Below are 17889 nucleotides of genomic sequence, written 5' to 3'. Positions count from 1 at the left end.
GTATATCTGTATCAGTGATGTCACCCCTAGGTTTCTGAGTGTGGTGGCTCTGGCAGTCACCGTCTTGGCAGTCCTGTCTCTGCCACCTCCTTACTAATCTTAAAATCTGCCAAGACGTGAAAATTCAGAGGACCGGAGGCAGGCGTAATGACACCCACTTGTCAATCAAGCTGACCGTAATTATGCATAACTTTAAACCTTAGTTAAAAAGAAATTCAGACTCAGTACAGTTGTAATGAACAGGTACATAAACTATAGAAAACCTTTTTGGGTACCAAGCTGTTAGTATGTTTATGTCTGCTGTAAAATTTGACTATTTAATATGGGGGCTTATGGAGATTGGCAAGTTCTGTAGCCAGCCATTAAAGGAACTTTAGTTTTTGGCACTTCCGTATAGGCTTCACTTCACAGCCACAGAGTTTGCTGCTTGGTAACAACACAAGACCATGTACGATCTTTAGGGGCCATCACAGTAGTTGGCACTGGAGCTTGTTGTAACTGCCTTACACCACTTTTGTCAGGAGCATATTGCTCAAACTGGTTTTGGATCTCCATCATTAGTTAGTGACCAAGAGCTCCATAAATATCAAGTTTTACACAACTTCTCTAAAAGTAAAGATTTCCTGAGTGATGATTTAACTCCTGTCACAGTGCAGGATCCACAAAACTGATCAAATGACTCATGACTTTACTTTTGCAAACAGAAGTATGGTGTAGTTTCTTAGCAACAGCACCTGTGCAAGGGAAAGGAGTGGGCTACAGTATATTCAAGGAAGTAACCTCAGTACATATTAAATTCTAATGACACTGCGACACAATGAAAAACACTCAAAGAGCTGCCTAACAAGATGTTTTAAAGAAAGTGAGTGGGAATGCCGACAAAGTTAAAGGAGAGGATATTCAGTTGAGCTCAATGGAGGTTTCACTTCATGGGAAAATCTCTGAAAGTTGTAAATGTGGGTATAATACGCACATCCAGGCAGGATATCCAGAGCCTTGTAAAATTCCAGGCAGTAATTCTTGTAAAGCTTGCATGTGTTTACTCAACAGCATGCCTCAACGTCAATGGCTCCCATTGGACCACTGGCAAGAGTTTGCAATTAGGATGCAGAGTTTGGCAGTTATTAATGATGCCATTGAGGAAGGAAATGGCAAACAGGCTTCTCTTCCGCAGATGCCACGACCTCTTGTTTATTCATTATGTCAGACATTCTTAATCACGGTCCTCTGGACCCCAAGCTCTGCTGGTTTCCAGTTTAGCCAATTAGGTACAGGCTATTACTCACAACATGAAAGATGGATGCAATTAACTACCTGGTAAGACAGAACAGTGGTTTTCAAATTGTGGGTCAGGACTCTCAACAGGATCCTTGCAAAGTAATTTGGAGGTCTGTAAGATGATTTATAGAATATGGGAAAAATCATTTTACTCTTAAAGTCCTCTTTAAAGGAATACAGAATAAATTTAAGCCCCAAGGCCTGTAATAACAATTCAAATCAAGGAAGAATCATGTAGCTGAACTATTTTCATAACAGCCTCAGGAAAATAATATGACATTGTATGTGTCAGTGGGTGCAGGGTGAAGACTTCACATATAACAAGCTCTTAATACCACAAGACATGGGATCCTACATTTACATCAAATGCCAGAGAGAACTTATGTTACCCAGAGGTTAAAAGTTTTTGTTACCTGTGTATGAGTTTTCAAACACTTGTTTTTATTGATCCCCAGGGGGAAATTCACTCCCTGCATTGAACTCATTGCAGCGACATCTCTGTGGATACAAGGCAAATTTAATGCTGCCACAGCAACATGTCACGTGTGGGCTGCACAGGTAGGTCGGCAGTGTGGCCAAAGTTTTGGCAGCAGTGGGCAGCCACTGTGTGGGGACCAAACCCAGTTCTGGGGTCAAAGAGAATCAATCTAACATACATGTTTTTGATGGCGAGGGGAACCCAGAGCACCCAGAGTAAAAACATGGGGAAAACATGTAAACTCAGAAATTCCCTGCCACAGCAGGGTCACGACTGATGGTGCTAATCACTGCGCCACAGTGGCGCCTCGAGATATTATGCAAGGAATATAAATTTCACATTTAGTTGAAACTGATATTTATTGAAACAATCTTGAATGGATTACAAATATTACAGAACAGGCTTATATACATATTTTCAACAGGTGCCTGTAGCACTGTGGATACAGTAACAACATACCAAAAAGTGATTTATTTCCTGCCTCACGCAGTTACACTGTATATTTGCCTGGTTACACAAAGTTTTAAAATGAATACAACATAATAATGTCTTGTACAAAAAAAGTGAGAATGAAAAATATCCTCTGGATTCATGTGTATCAAAGTACCCGCTTGAAGATGAGTGCTGCCACACTGCTGCCTGTCTTTCCTCCAAATTGGAAACTGGGTGTAGGCAACTCCTGTACAAACTCGAATCCTGTGAGGCAACACAGAGAAAACATGCAGGTTAAGAAATGTGAATTATGCAAACTACCCGAACATCAACTTGTTGTTTTAAAAACGCAGACGCCAAGAATTTTTTCATGCTGACTATGCCTACACAGAGGTTAGAAGAAGCACTGTGAGTAAAGGACTATCCATCCACCATCTGTGGTGCTTCCTGGGGCCTAGTAAAGGCAGGCTGTCAGTGTGACAGATGAGATCTCAAGGCCCTTTGGCCCCCTGCAGGCTCTCCAGAGTGACTACACTGAGAGGAGTGACAGCTACTGGAAGCATGCCGAAATTCTGACTTTACAAGACTGTTGTTGCCTGCAGCTTAAAAGCTTGCCAGGTAACTGTTGTGGTTGTGGAACCGTGTCTGTGTTTTGACTGAGGTTCAGACAACAGACAACCAAATATAACAAGGTTACTTGACAAAGAGACACCACTCTAAATCACAGTCCACTACATGAAGTAAGACGGTTTTCTTTTAAACAAGTGAAAGTTCTGTTTACATTCAGTGTTCCTCACCAAAATCCAATGTATGTATCCTTGAGGTCTAAAAATGTTTCCTTCTCCATTAAACATTAGTATTTTACACCCAACCTTGTTAACATCATCGTATACTACTTAGCGTTCTTCTTCTTTTTCTTGTCTTTGTGGGTATATTGCAGCATTTCTTGGTGTGTTACTGCAACCTGGTACAAGTGTGACACAACTGGCAGGAGTGTGCATCATGCCACGCACATGCATGTGCAAGATAAACAAAACGGGGACCCGCTCATACAAAAATAGCTCCAAACAGCCAAACCATGAAAGAGATCAAATGGATTTGGCTTCCTTTGTTTTTATTACGTCTGGTTGGCTACCAAATAGTATTTTTTTTTGCCTCATATTTGTCTTCTTACCTTCTGCAATACTTTACAAAGATGAATAAGATGTTAAAGACAGCCAGAAAATATTCAACAAGGAAGTGCTTGCTCAATAGCAAGGTAGAACATTATATAGAATATACAATCCTAATTTACATTTTTAATGTCTGATCAAAGGTTGGGTTTAATTGGGTTGGTCTTCAAGTCAATCTGCCTTGTATGACTGTTGGAGAGCCCCATACCCTGACGGGCAGGTCCTATAAGCAGATAAATTAACAAATAATCAGGTGCACAATAATTAATTTCAGTACTTCAACTCACCTTCACTGAATCTGTTCAGCAGCTGCCCTTTTGTCCAGTTACAGGAAGTGATAGCGAAGAATCCTCTGTCCTTAAGAGCATCTTTTACAGCCTGGACATAGAGTTTTTTGCCCTCCTTGGCGTTCTCTGGGTTCAAGCTTATTGCATCAAATGTTCCTTTGTCAATGCAGACATCAAAATCCTTTAGCTCCCCTTGACAGTTTAAGAAATCCATCTCCTAAAAGAAAGAAAAAGATGTGAAGTTCAGGAAAAGTTTGTTTCTATTAAGGCACCTTATGTCAAGTCTGACATTTTAGATTTAGAAGAATTTTTTCAGTATCATCCGAGACGAAATGTGTCATACCTTATTGGTTAACTTTAAAACTAAATTCCAACTGCTGCCATGACAGCAGTTAATTCTGCCGAGGTTACTGACCTACCATACCACCAGTGAAAGGAGCCCTTTATCTGGACAGAGGGCAGAACACCAGATTTCTGGGGAGAGCTCAAGAGCCACATACTCACAAACCATGGGTCACAAATTGTGAGATTTATGAAGGAGGATCAACAAGTGATTCACTGGAGACAGAAATGCCTATATATTGTTGCAACTTACCGGAGTTCAATTTGAGTGCGCATCTGTTAAGTGAAAAAAAACTGGGAAGACGTTGAAGGATTGTGTGAAGGTGATGTGTCAAAGCAGCAGCAGACGGTGACTAATGTCCATGCAGGCAGGGCTTGACACATATTTGAGACTGAGAATGATCTTTGAAGTAAGACACCTGATGAAGAAGCTTTTTTTATCATGAGCTGAAACTCCTCAAACTCCCTCAGACTTCATATGCACACGAAAATGAGCACACTGATAGAAGTTATTTTGGCATTCTGCAGTACTGAAATAATGAATAAGATGCCAACATACCATAACTCTCTCACACACAGAGAAAGTCCTACAAGCGCTGAGCTCCCCCTGTCCAACTAATGTCAATATTGACTTCAGTGGACGGCTTTCTGCCCAAGCAAAGCACACATCATCATAGGTGTGTGATGCATATAACATATATGCAACTGTATCACGCACACAGGAGAGGAAAACTCACTCATCACATCCCTTATAGTCCGACCAACATTTACAACTTGTTTTTCTTGCATGTGTGTGTTTGCAGACGTTTTAAATCTTGCCAGTTCACTTAGGTTTGAGGTGGTTTAATCTAAATAGCGGGCAGACTTCCATCACTTTCAGGGCCTTCTTCCTATCCAACTCTCCCACATAGCAAACACAGAAGAGTTTTCTCTAACCTTCCCAGGTCCAGGCTGGCTTACAGTATCCTGAAAGCTATATTGTATCATTGACATTTTGGAATTATGGATTAATTAGAAAGTATGCATGGTACCAGTTTACATTCCCCAACTTTTGGTCACTTCTTATGACAATAAACACGAACAGAGCGAAGCCCCTGTGGCTACTAGTGTAGGTTATCTGTACAATAATGCTAGAATTTTAATACCTGAACCCACCTTTACAGTCACATCCGTCAAGTCCTCCGCCTGCAGAACATTTCTGGCTAATTCCACAGACGCTGGAGAATAATCTATACCAGTCAGATTCTTGTATCCGTGTTTAGCCTTGACACACACACATATGCAAAAAAAACACAAAGGTTATCAACTGTAGAAATGTCTATTGATAAGGTCATCACAGTAAACCTAGCTGTTATCACAAATTGTCCATTAAAGGCTCAGATCACTTAAACACAATCATAATTTCCACTTTAACACCTAGTGGTATTTAATCATACAGATAGTCACGCAATGCAATGGAGGTGAAAGGAACTTGGATTATGACTTTTTAGGATTAGAAAAATACAACAATATTCCTGTGACCCTGGATGATCCACAGATTGTGCTTTAGTTTTGTGATTTGCTGTAATTTCGGTGAACTGGCCCTTTAAGAACACTAAAGCGATATATGTCTAAAATAAAGATCATGATTTATTTTTACTCTCTTCACACCAGTTCTACTAGAAAGGCTCCATTTCCAGTGCCGATGTCAAGAATGGCGGAATTTTCTGGAATCGTAGTTTTGTCCATCCATCGCAGAACGCGGGTCATGCTTTCCTCACCAAACCTTACAAGAAGACAGAAACACACACACACAAACTTTAGTAATGAAAATTTGTCAGGGATAAAATATCAGAATCACTTTTATTGGCCAGCTGTGTGTACAAATACAATGCTGCTCCCAGTGAATATACACAGATATTCACATAAGTGCCACTAAGGCCAAGGAGCTTGAAAGGTAAACATATAAGATATTGATTTTTTAAAAAGTATATATATAAATATGTATATCTATATGTATTTACACCAACCGGCCACTTCATTAGGTATACTTGTAATAACTCTGCCATAAATTCTACTTCATAAAGTTCATAAAAGTTTACTAATTTATGGCAGAGTTGTCATAATTCATCATATTGGATTGTACGTGTACCTAATGAAGTAGCCAGTCAGCAGTTGGTGTATATAGATAACAATAACACTTGCAGACTTAATAATAACAGTGCAAAGGATGCTAAAACACTGTGTTAAACAAATCATCACATTTTGACATGCCAAATAATCATGCCTATTAGTAATAATAATAATAATAAAAACCAGTGGACATGTTGGGTTTGTTCTGGCAAGCATGTCAGTAAAGTATATGTTTACCATATCTCACCAACATCCCCAACGTCTTTGAATGTCTCAAGCTCATTTTGGTATGTAGCTTCCCAACTGCAAAAAGGCAGACAATAACAAGTCACGATCAGTTATATAAATACTATGACAGATAGATATATAGATAGTTCAGTGATAGAGGACAATTCAAGCATCCAATAACAGCATAACAGCACAGACGACAGTGTAGCGCACATAATAAAAGGTCGACAGCAAACATTCACCTACAAAAACTCTGTCACTGTAACTTCAAATGCAAACTAAGATGACAAATCTCTAAATCTTCTCTATTGTTTCCAACACTAGCCAACAATTCAACTTTTACTGTTGCTCTCTCAGTGCCACATGCTGGAGGTGTCAGTTATGAGTTGACCCAAGTTACTGTATATTGTATAAAATGCACCTTAAAAACAACTTAAGACATACCTCTTTAGCTTTTACCTGAGGTACCTGGCCATTCACTGCTGAGTTTTTATGTCCTGATCACTCCCTGTGGCCATTCACTGCTGAGTTTTTATGTCCTGATCACTCCCTGTTACTTAGTTACTGTACAGGTTTTATCTACTTTGACTGCAGCTGTTCTTAAAGTATGCTTTTTACCCTATAGGTCTTAATTCTACTTCTTATTTGTTTGGTTGTTGTGTTTTCACTCTTCTTCTAATCTCTAGTTTTTCATTCAACTGCTCTGTTGCCTTAGGAACAGTTAGTTTTTGTCTATTTGTGTTTTTACTCTGCTCTGTAACAGTTTGGGCTACAGTTCTGTATGAAAGGCGAAGTTAAATATAGTAATATAAATATACTAAATGTCTAAATAAGTCATAGAAACACAGAAACAAACGCTGAAACATATTTGTTATGTCAGTTAGCTCGACTATAACCAACCATCATTAACTTAGCACCCGGTAGCTAACGGAGCACAGCAGCCACGTACTATTCTTTCGTCCCCAGCTTTGAAGGTCCAAAGTCGGTATCCGAGTCTCTGTCCTCTTCTGTGTCCGAGCTATTTCCACAGCCATGTGGGCTCTCTGTGGCGACCTCCATGCTGGAGAAGAAGAAGCGTGTCTCTCTCTCTCTCTCTCTATCTGTCAAGCAAAGCCGCCGCCGTCGCCGCCTACATCTCCCAGAAGACATTGCGTTCCGAAGAGCGTGCTTCTGCAACCGCAGGGGGCATCGCGATTGATAGGGATGTTTCCATCATGGCGGCATCCATTTCGGGATATACTTTTAGTTCTGTGTGTTATCACAGCGCCAACAGCAACTCGGATCATGTAAGTAACCCCCCACTCTAAAAAAACGCTGTTTTTTCTCACTGGTTGTTGAAGCGTGGGCAGCTCGGCGACGTCTCTCGTCGCTCAGCAGCGCCGTTAGTTTGTGTTGTTTTCCACTGTCATCATCCTGTTGCTGGCTAAAGCTAGTGTCGGTTCCGTCTATTTACCGGGCAGGTGTGGTTAAATCAGAGCACTAAAGCAGCTGCCAGCTACAAGAAGACGTGACTAGTGAGTGTAGGATGGTGTCATGTAGCTACGTGAAAGTGTAAACGTGTTATATCGATATAGGAAACGCTGCTAGGAAAGTTTGAACTCCAGGAAATACTCAGTAGGAAGCTACTTAGCATGTTAGCCAAGCTGCCCAAGTCTTTCGTGGGTCTGTCCTGCTCATATCTGTAGCACACCTCGACCTGTTTCTGTATCTAATGTAGGTTTAGTGTGTCCTCCAAAATAAGTGTGAAAAAGTCCTCTGTGGATCACGTTAACCCTTTTTCTTGTTCTCGTTTCCGCATTGTGCTAGATTAGCTCGTTGGCTACTTGGCTAAATGTTGCATTTGTGTCAAAACCGTCTAACAACAACAAGACTGACCTGTGTGAGAAATAATCTGTTTTTAAAGGCTTCAGCTTGTTGTGGAAACTCAATGTTTTGTGATCAATCGAAAGGAAAAGACGAGCATTAACCCAGCTAACGTCATACATATTATTATTATTATTATTATTATTATTATTATTATTATTATTTATATCATGGTCACTTTGTTTGCAATATTTCTTACACTATTTTCACTTTACATTACAATACTCTTTTTATATATCATGCCACTGTTATCCTCAGTACTTGTCTGTTTAAAGGTTGATTTACTGTCTTTTTTTCTGCCTTTTTCTAATTCTGTAGTGTATGCTGCACTTTCCTCTGCTGCTGTAACAACAAGTACATTTCCCCGTGATGGGATGATAAAGTATATCTAATCTAATCTACATCTCTTCTCCTCCCTCTTGTCAAGATTTTTTTAAAAGCCGGCCTGGACAGGTGGATAGTTACTGCTAACAAGTTAGCCCGCATTCCTCACATACAGTAAGCTGATAGTAGAGTAAGGCAACACTGTTGTTTACCAGCTGCTGTCACTTCTCAGTGATAGTTAGTTGTAGGAAGGAAAACGACTTCATTTAGTCCCAGAAGTATAAAGTCGATTTTGTTATTTTAGATTAGATTATACTTTATTCATTCACTCGTAAACAGCAGCAGAAAATGTGTAACATACACTAAAGAAGTAAAATAAAAACACAACCAACAGACAAAAGTGTCCTTCATCTTATAGGTGTGCAAAACAAGTACTAAAGGTAAAGTGCGCCATGATATAAATATAATATAATATTGCACATGGTAAGTAATTGGAATCAGAATATATAAATATATACAGATAAAAAATCTATGGTGTATAGTCGTAGTGGTAATTTAAACAGAAGCAGAAACTACATCTTGATCTGGTGGTGCAGGTGTTGTAGAGTCTGACAGCGGCAGTGATGAAGGACATTAGATGGATATTACATGAAGTAATGTGTTATTATGGTTCTGATTCAAAACTGTTAAATGAAAAGATTATCCATCTGGCTAGCCTTTATTCTTTACGCCACATTACGTTACTGAGGGCTGCATTTATTATTATTATTTTTAAATTGTTCAGTCCATAAAATATTCAAAAATTGATTTTAAAACATTTCCACAGCGGCGTCTTCAAAGTGCATGTTTTATTTCAACAACAGTGCCAAACCCATAGATTTTTAATAAAGCAAATCCTCACATTCAAAAAGTTGTAACCAGAATATTTTGTGACCATTGTAGATTTTTAAAGGCAAATATATAACGATAGTTTGAATTTTCTCCGGTAACGCTAGTTTGTAAACGTGATAAACGTCAGTTCATTTTCTGTTATTGATTAATAGACTAATCGTTTCTGTCTAATCACTGTTTTGTTCAAATGTATTTAAACAGGAGGGCTTCCTATTAGGAGAAGTAAGGCAAGAAGAGACTGTCAGCATCAGTGACACACAGATCAGCAGTGCAGAATTGCTCCAGGTAGTAGGTAAGCCCTGAAAACGGACATCTTCTGCAGTATTGTGCATGCTGGCTCACCGTGGCATACTGGGACACTCGAATCCAACGTTATTAATATTAGCTGTCCCTTTTCTACTCTGACAGTTCAAAATGTCTGCTTTGAAAAAATTTTTCAAAATGGTTTAGTGCTTTGGAACAACATGTAATACAGGTTATGTTAAAGCTGCCGTACACCCATGCCCAAAGGTGTTTTTACTCATTAAGAGCTTTTCTTAAGTCTGCATAGGTGTGTATGGACTGAGGCTCTTCTAAATTTGTTTCATCTGTTAGGGACACCTTTCAGTCCACATTTATTATATACATACTTCACACTGACATGATGCAATTACCTGTGTAGCATTCCTCAGCGTTAATCTGAGGAGAAGTTTAATCAGCCAGGTGTGCGGGGCCATTTACTATCTGTTTTTATAGATCCTAAACTCTTCATTTTCAATGGATTAACTTTTTGAAGATGCCTCATCGAATAAACAGCATAGTGACAGAGCAGATCTGTTCAGTACCAGTCACACAGACTGATGACAGCAGGGCACATTTAAAGGGGAAGGAGGAAAAACAAAACACAATGGCTCTGTTGGATTAACGCTCTTCGACATTTGAATTTAAAATGTTTGCTCATCTGTCAGTGTAACTACGGGACAACCACAGGAATCAGTATAACATTGTAATCTGCCAAAATATGGCGAGATATTAAAAAAAGATTAACAGTGGATTATATGGTTTTACTGCTTCCTCAGTCTCTCTTCTGCCCCTTCACTCCTATTAGGAGAAAGTGTGCTTTGATGCATCTGAATGTGAAAAATAACTGGGACAAAGAAATGATGCCAACAAGTGTGTTTGCTGAGCACATATCCATCTGCTTTAGTTTACTCTGTCACAGACCTGTGTAGATTTATGCTAATGACCTCATTGTAACATGTCTGGAATAATGTCTGCTTAGTATGTGACTTTTTATTGTAAACTCAGACAGCTGAACTAAGTCCAAGTCCTGATCCAAGTTGATCCAAGTCCTGATCCAAGTGACTTAATCAGTAACAGAAGCTTTACTGCTTTGCCAGTTCGGCTTTAATGTTTAAGTGCCGAACAGGGTGGGAAATTAACTTTCTAAAATGTGAACATCACAAGCCATGGTTGGTGATAATTTCCCATCCTGGGGACAGGACTATAGATTATTTGGATTTGTACAAATCATTCTGCATAACCGAAATATCTGTCACTGTTTGTCTCCAACAGAAATCCATAACCATGATCCTTGTGCACAGTTGTTTAGGTAAGATATGAGCTTTTATCATCACTTATCAATAAGACGTGACCATGTGTACGACTGTAGAACAGACACAGGGAGACATACATGCTCAGTCAGCTACAGTATTTTGGTCATGATTGTAACACATGCATAACAAGGCAGTGGAATTTTACAAGGGCTATACCTATATGTAGAGTGCTTCTTCTTATTGAGACCTATTATAATAATAATTATTATTATTATTATTATTGTTTTTCCCTCACTAAAAAGTGTCTTTGTGGAGAGTAGCTTGTAGTATCTTAGTTTTAGGTCACTGTAAATATATATACATCAGCTGCCTTACATCCATTTTAGAACACGCTGAATTCATTTGACATCGGACAGTAGATGGCCCCATCTGACAAGATTGGGTAATAGAAGTAGGCCAAGGCCAGGGAGAAGTAGGAGCATGATGAATCAGGTTGAACTTACTTGTTTTTTTTCCCCTCCTCTCAGCTTTTATGACTACGCAGGCAAAATCAATGAAGAAAATCTCAACAGCATTCTTAAAGACAGGCGGAAAGTGAGTGAATTTGTTTTTGTTGTCATTTCAACGTGTATATTGTGGCTGTAAAGAAAAGAAAAAGTCCTTTTTAAATCAAGGTTACACTAAAATGAATCCTAAGAAAGCCGACATGAATGTTATTTTTTGTAAATTTAAGATTGCTCGTAAACTAAAAGTATGAATGACTGCCGTATCTTAAAATATAACTTAAGTGTTATATTGTTATATTGTGGAAATAACCTTCAAAGTCCAGATTTCAACAGTTTTGGCTTCAAATATAACTTTTTACAACAAAAGGTGTCATTGTTTTAAAATAAATTCTGTTACCTTTCATCACTGAATCATTTCAATCATTGGCTGTACAAGTTTCATAATGATTTAGACAGTTTTAAACCAGATATTTGCCACCTGTGTGCATGTTTCTTCATCAGAAACAGGGCTAGATTAATCCTGTGTGCATGTTTCTTCATCAGAAACAGGGCTAGATTAATGTGACTTTATTGGATTAAACACATTTTAAAAGATTTGTTTCTTCGCTCGCGCAGAACGTCATCGGTTGGTACCGGTTCCGGAGGAACACGCAACAGCAGATGTCGTTCAGGGAACAGATCATCCACAAACAGCTGACTCAGCTGCTTGGTGTGCCCGACCTCGTCTTCCTTCTTTTCAGCTTCATCTCCACCGCCAACAGCTCCACGCACGCACTGGAGTATGTGCTCTTCAGACCTAACCGCAGGTAATAACTGCATGTTGACCAACAAACACGCACACATACTTACCAGATATTTGCATAGAGAAAGTTCCTGTTTGTTTTCCCCCCCTATATCTAAGCGCCTTTTCCACTGGGATGCTGAAATCTGATCATGCACCTGGACCCATGATGACATTATTAAGTGGATTGGGTAAAATTCATTATGTGACTGATCCAGTGTCATCAAAAAATTCAAATCTAACTCTAGCCTCCTGTTACCTTACACAAAGATTATCCCAATGAGCCCTTTGCACTACAATATAATTAAAATTGGGTAAAATATCCATACTTTTGATGTATGAAACTATGTTTAGAAAGTTAGCCATGACAGAGCATACAGTACAGTACATGTGTAAATGATACATTTATTACACTGCAAAGTCACAAAATTGTATGTAGTATTGTAGTATAAGATAAGGTAGACTTTATTGATCCCACACTGGGGAAATGTACTTATTACAGCGGCTCACAATATATCAGGTGGTTAAGAAAAACGTTCATAAATAGGGCCGCCATGGTGGCTCAACTAATAGAGTGCGCTCCCCATGTATGAAATGCTGAGCACTTCCCGGTTTCAGCTCAACTTTCCTTTGCTATGTGTCATTCTACCTCTCTCCCTGCTTTTTGTCTTCAGCTGTCTGCTCTCCTTTGTAGTATTAACGTCCTGGAAAAAAGTGCTAAAACTCATCTCCACTCAGTAGGTACAACCAGCGGATCACCCTCACAATCCCAAACCTTGGCAACACAAGCCAGCAGGAATACAAAGTCTCCTCAGTGCCCAACACCTCACTCAGCTATACCCAGGTCATCAAAGAGCACGGGTAAGGTTTGGACTTGGTTTCATATCACCTCTCATTTTTGGATTTTAGACAGCCGTGTGTCTCCTGCGAGATCCAGCAGCCACCTGTTTTCACCTGACGGCACCTTGAGGGCATAACATGTGTTACTCCCTCCCTCCCTCATGCTGTTGCCTAAACTAATCAGTAGGAGTCGCCTCCCTCCCACGAACACTTTTTTTGTTTGGTGGTGTGCTAGTCCTACTTTGTATCTCAGTTGTATCAGTGTATATTTGTTGCTGCAGTGGAAAGCTGGTATGTGACAGGCTGCACATGCACATTTTCTGTGTATTCTCTGTATTTCTTATATAAACTCAGATCCACTGAATATGTGTCAGTGTCATCTAGACAGCAGCTGTCTATCCAGCATCTGATTATCGAAGATTATATTCAGCTCATATTTGTGTGTGACGGCCAGTGGGATATGTTTGATTTAGTACTGACATAAAAGACATCCACTGCTCTAATGTGCTTATAATGTTAGATCTTGATTGGTGAGCTTGTACCGTGTGATGTTATTTATTATGTTTTTGAATGATGCCATTGATATCTATCGGTAAACGTCTTCTCAGGGCTGAATTCTTTGACAAAGATGGTGTGATGAAGGATATCCGAACAATATTCCAAGTCTACAGTGCACTACAAGATAAAGTGCAGGTGAGTTGATAGATGTGTAGTGATGTTTTTAGCTCACTAGATGTTTTTCTTCTTTTTCTTTGTTTTTCCTTTTGTGTGTGTGTTTTTCACCTGTTTGTCTTGGTTTTAGGCTGTGTGCGGGGAGGTAGAACAAAGCGAACGTGTGAAAGAGAAAATTCAAGAGGACGTGAACAAACTCAAACAACAAATTGCTCTCAGGAAACGCAAGACGGCAGAAGAGGAGAGGAGTGCGTACCTTTTTTTTTTTTCTAAATAAACTAGGATTATGCTATTAAATTTAAAATGTGCTGATTTAAATTTTTAATGGAATCAAGACTGGGGAAGTATTAAGCAGCGGTTGTATAACACTTCAGGTCTTCTGAGTCTTTCCTCAGGAAGAATGTTTGATCAACTAGTCAAACTTGATTTTCTCCGATTTATTGGACTCACTTTTAACAGTTACATTACTTCTCTCTTCCACAGGACTCCGTGAGGCTCAAAACGCAGACTCCCATTCCACTCCAGAGGAGAACACAGAACCATCTGAGGCATCCCCTGTGTCCAGGATAACTTTCCACACACCCTCTGCCCCTGAGCGGCCCAGTACCTCACCTAACCCACCATCTTATGCCAACCTCTCGTCCCAGGATGACTCTCTGCTCTCCTCTTCTTCCCCACCTACCAGTGCTGCTCTACTGCCCCGGCCCCAAGCTGTGGGCTCTCCAGGACACCCTACCCCAGGTCCACTTGGGATGGGCCTGGGCCTCGGGCTGAGCATGAGCGCCAGCTCTAATCCTGTCACCACTCCCAGCACCCCGTACCTTGGCAATGGTGACGGATCAAGCTCTGACTCGTTAGACAGACAAGCTGCAGGGCAGGAAGACGATGAAGACGATGAGGATGATGAGGAGGATGAAGATGAGGACAGTAGCGAATATGAGAACTTAGTGAGCGAAACCGCTCATCTGCCATTGGTCTCGGCCAGCATTTTAGCGCAAGGTCGACCGGCAGCCCTTAGCCCTGATGGGGACGCTCGTGGCTCACAGACCACATAGAAACATGCAGGGTGTGTATGGGACACAAATAAGTGACACACCTTGAGAGGTGGGCATCTCAAGCAATCAAAGATAGACAAATATAGACAAAAGAAGTGCCAGTCCTGAAAGTGAAAGGCATGCACAGGTGGTGTCCCGCTGTGAGTATTTCTTCTCGTCTTAGTCTGATCTCCATTTTAAGGGGAAACGTTGCTAGGCTTTGCAGGCTTAACAGGTGTGTCTCACTGGGGGAAAAGAAAAAGTTGTCCGGGTTCTCATTTTTCTTCTTTTTGGAACTGGGTTGTACTTCAGTGTCAATGTTTTTTGGTTTCAGGATCAGAAGTGGATATATTCCAACGCAATTTATGCCAAGTGGTTGGCAAGCCGGCTATCCTAAGAGACAGGCCCTTCTCCTTGCTTTCCTTTATCTTTTCGTTTCACGTTTGCATCACCCACTCTGAGCACCCACTCGTGCATTATCTCTTGCACTATTTGTTTTTTTGCCTTTTTTTTTTTAAACAAACCATCTAAGAAAAATAATGGGGAAAATATTCTGCGGCCTTCAAACAATTTTAAAAATGAAGTAGGCAAATGGTTGTTCACTTTTTATTTTTTAATTTGAAGAAAGAAAAAAATATATATATACATATATGTAAGTAGAATTTCTTTCACATGCACATTTCTCTCATTAGATTCTGGACTTATTACATTTTCCTTTCTGTGTTCCACAGTCCTTAGTTAATTAATCATCAATCAATCACTTGCCTATTTAAATGATGAATAGATTTCAAACAAAATTTACTCTGCCACTTCTATGGGTGCTTTATATATACATAAATATATATTTTGTCAGATTAACAGTTAATCTAATTGATCCAATCTAATGATTGACCAGAATGTCAATGTCTTTTTTTTTCCTCTTGGATAACACTGAAATTGTATGCGCTTTGCTGCACTTAACAAAATTTAAGATTTCTTTATTATTGTGCTATACCAATGCTGTCATGTTGTGCCACTTGAGTAGTCTTCTTTGACCACCCTGAGCCAAACTCAGCTCAGCTTTTGTGCGTTGTACAGGGTTCACGGGCAGGGCAAACACAATGTACTGTAGCTTTACTAACCAGATGCTTAAGGTTCCCTTTCTGCTGCTGCAACACAGAGAGCTACCACTAAAAAAAAGAAAGAAAAAACTGCATCTGTCGGTTCTTCTTCACATAAAAACCTGGCTGCTACTTTCTCTTCACTATGCTGGTTGTCTCCAATACTACTGACCGTGATCATATAACCTTCAAGCTCACTTCTCACTGACTTGTTCTTTATTAAAGTCATAATGGAAGGCTGACACCCCCTGTAGTGTGTCAATTGTAACCTTGGGAACAGAGCGAGCGATCACCTTGCTGTCTTGGCATAGCAGACCTCATGTATTCTGACCTGGTTGGCTCATTGTTACGTGTATGGACCTGGATAATGTGATGAAAACATCATGACCTTGCTTCAGTATACAGTGCCTTCCACTCAGGGCAGTTTCTATCTGCACACAGAACACATTCACAGATCTCTCTCGAGGGGTAAAAAAATTATAACAAAATTGTGTTTGCAATAATTGACTTCCAGCTTCTTCTTCCCTCTCTCTTTTTATTTTTTTTTTTAATCCTACCTCTCTTTCCATGATATGTTTTGTCTACCTTTTAAACAATCTTCACTGCTTCCTAAAGCTGTTTGCCCCTACTTTCACCGACGACTTCTAAGTGGACCTGTATCTCGTGGTTGCAGCTGTGAGTTTGCTTGCTTTATTACTTTAAACACGGGGAATCTTTTTTTTTTTTTTTTTTGTTAAACATCTGGCCCATTTGAAGACAACTGAGTAACAAGATGTGGAATGATTGATGTAGGACGCCCTCCTTGCATGAACTGGTCAATTCGAGACACTGTTATATTCAGCATGGACAGACATTTGCACTGCACATGGAGGACGTCCACCATAGTGATCAGAAGGTCGCACTCGGTTTGGAAATGAAGACCTTTTTTTGTAGTGGGAGAAGCTTTGCCTTGTGAACAAGCTCTGCTTTATTTACACAGCCTGTTTTGTATGTCATGTTTTTTGCCTTAGGATCATTTCATTTGCCCTGATGTGTAATGCCAACGCATCACTTATCGGGAACTGGCACTCAAAATGTTACTTAATAATCACCCAGAGTAACACAATCACGCAATGTTAAAAGAAATGAGAAAATCAATTTGTTAGGAGTATGGTTTCCTTTGACTACTGGAATATAATAAGGACATATATAATGAATGTATAGTCAAGGGGGGGTGGGGGTAGCATTTAAGCAGCACTTACTGTATAAGCTTGTCTCGGTTGAGTGTTGTGGTGGTATAGAACAGCAGTTCTCGGTGTTGGTCCTCACTCCTAATCCTGCTCCTCAGTCCCTAGATGATTTCCTCTTAAGTCTTTCCCTCTGGCATCCTCAGGTGTAACCCTGACTTGACAGCCAGAATGAAGACCCAAAGCAGAGCTCTGGTGCTGAGGATCACTGGAATATAAAGCGTGAGAGGGCTAACATTGTTAGGAATCCTATACCTTTTCAAGTTCCAACATAATACAAATATACACTCGTGTACTCTTACTGTATGGGGTGACCCTTCCCCCGAGTGGGCCATTGCAACATCAACACCTCCCTGAAAGCACAAAGTCCAGCGCACAGCTTAGATCTTCTCAGCTTTTATCTGGATGTGTGTACTTGACGAAAGTTAGACCAAGGACTTGCTTGGACAAGCACAGAGAATATGGTTCTTAAACTGGGGGATAATAAATGAGACATGCATATGTGATATGATGTGCCTTTTGTTTTCTTCTTGCAGAAAATAGAGTACAACGGTGATTTTGGCATGCTTTAAAATGTATAGCTACATTCATGCTATTCATTTTATTTTTTGCACAAATGTGTTTTCCAAGGTTAATTAGAGAGCATGTACGATTACTACAAATTTTTAACTTCTTCCAAAAACATGTGCAAAACTCCCATACTTGGATGTGTATTTCTCTGCGCCAAACCTACGGGTGCTTGCATCAATGACATCACGTTGGAGTGGGACGGGCTTTCCTGTAAACAA

The 17889-nt window shown here is 39.9% G+C and overlaps 2 protein-coding genes across 3 annotated transcripts; one reads left to right on the top strand and one right to left on the bottom strand.

Moving 5' to 3' along the window:
* Positions 1 to 2096: 2096 nt before the first annotated feature.
* On the bottom strand, positions 2097 to 7410 carry eef1akmt2 (EEF1A lysine methyltransferase 2). The gene is made up of 6 exons (XM_010743853.3): positions 7279 to 7410; positions 6339 to 6404; positions 5640 to 5754; positions 5145 to 5252; positions 3648 to 3864; positions 2097 to 2452 (listed from the first exon to the last, which is right to left on the bottom strand). The coding sequence occupies exons 1-6, from the start codon at positions 7386 to 7388 to the stop codon at positions 2355 to 2357; spliced, it is 714 nt and encodes a 237-aa protein (XP_010742155.3). The 5' UTR covers positions 7389 to 7410; the 3' UTR covers positions 2097 to 2354.
* On the top strand, positions 7403 to 17607 carry abraxas2 (abraxas 2, BRISC complex subunit). 2 transcript variants are annotated; one of them, XM_027274432.1, is made up of 9 exons: positions 7403 to 7615; positions 9609 to 9699; positions 10962 to 10998; positions 11470 to 11536; positions 12064 to 12254; positions 12971 to 13090; positions 13678 to 13762; positions 13872 to 13989; positions 14225 to 17607. In XM_027274432.1, exons 1-9 carry the CDS (start codon positions 7544 to 7546, stop codon positions 14794 to 14796), a joined length of 1353 nt encoding a protein of 450 aa, XP_027130233.1. In that variant the 5' UTR covers positions 7403 to 7543; the 3' UTR covers positions 14797 to 17607. The 2 variants fall into 2 exon arrangements, with proteins under 2 accessions (XP_027130233.1, XP_027130231.1); XM_027274430.1 differs by having other exon boundaries at positions 12968 to 13090.
* The last annotated feature ends 282 nt before the right edge of the window (positions 17608 to 17889 follow it).

This window comes from Larimichthys crocea, chromosome III, assembly GCF_000972845.2.
Source record: "Larimichthys crocea isolate SSNF chromosome III, L_crocea_2.0, whole genome shotgun sequence".
In the NCBI taxonomy this organism is placed as follows: Eukaryota; Metazoa; Chordata; class Actinopteri; family Sciaenidae; genus Larimichthys; species Larimichthys crocea.
The sequence above is the reverse complement of the archived record's forward strand: the minus strand, read 5'-3'. Positions and strand labels throughout refer to the sequence as shown.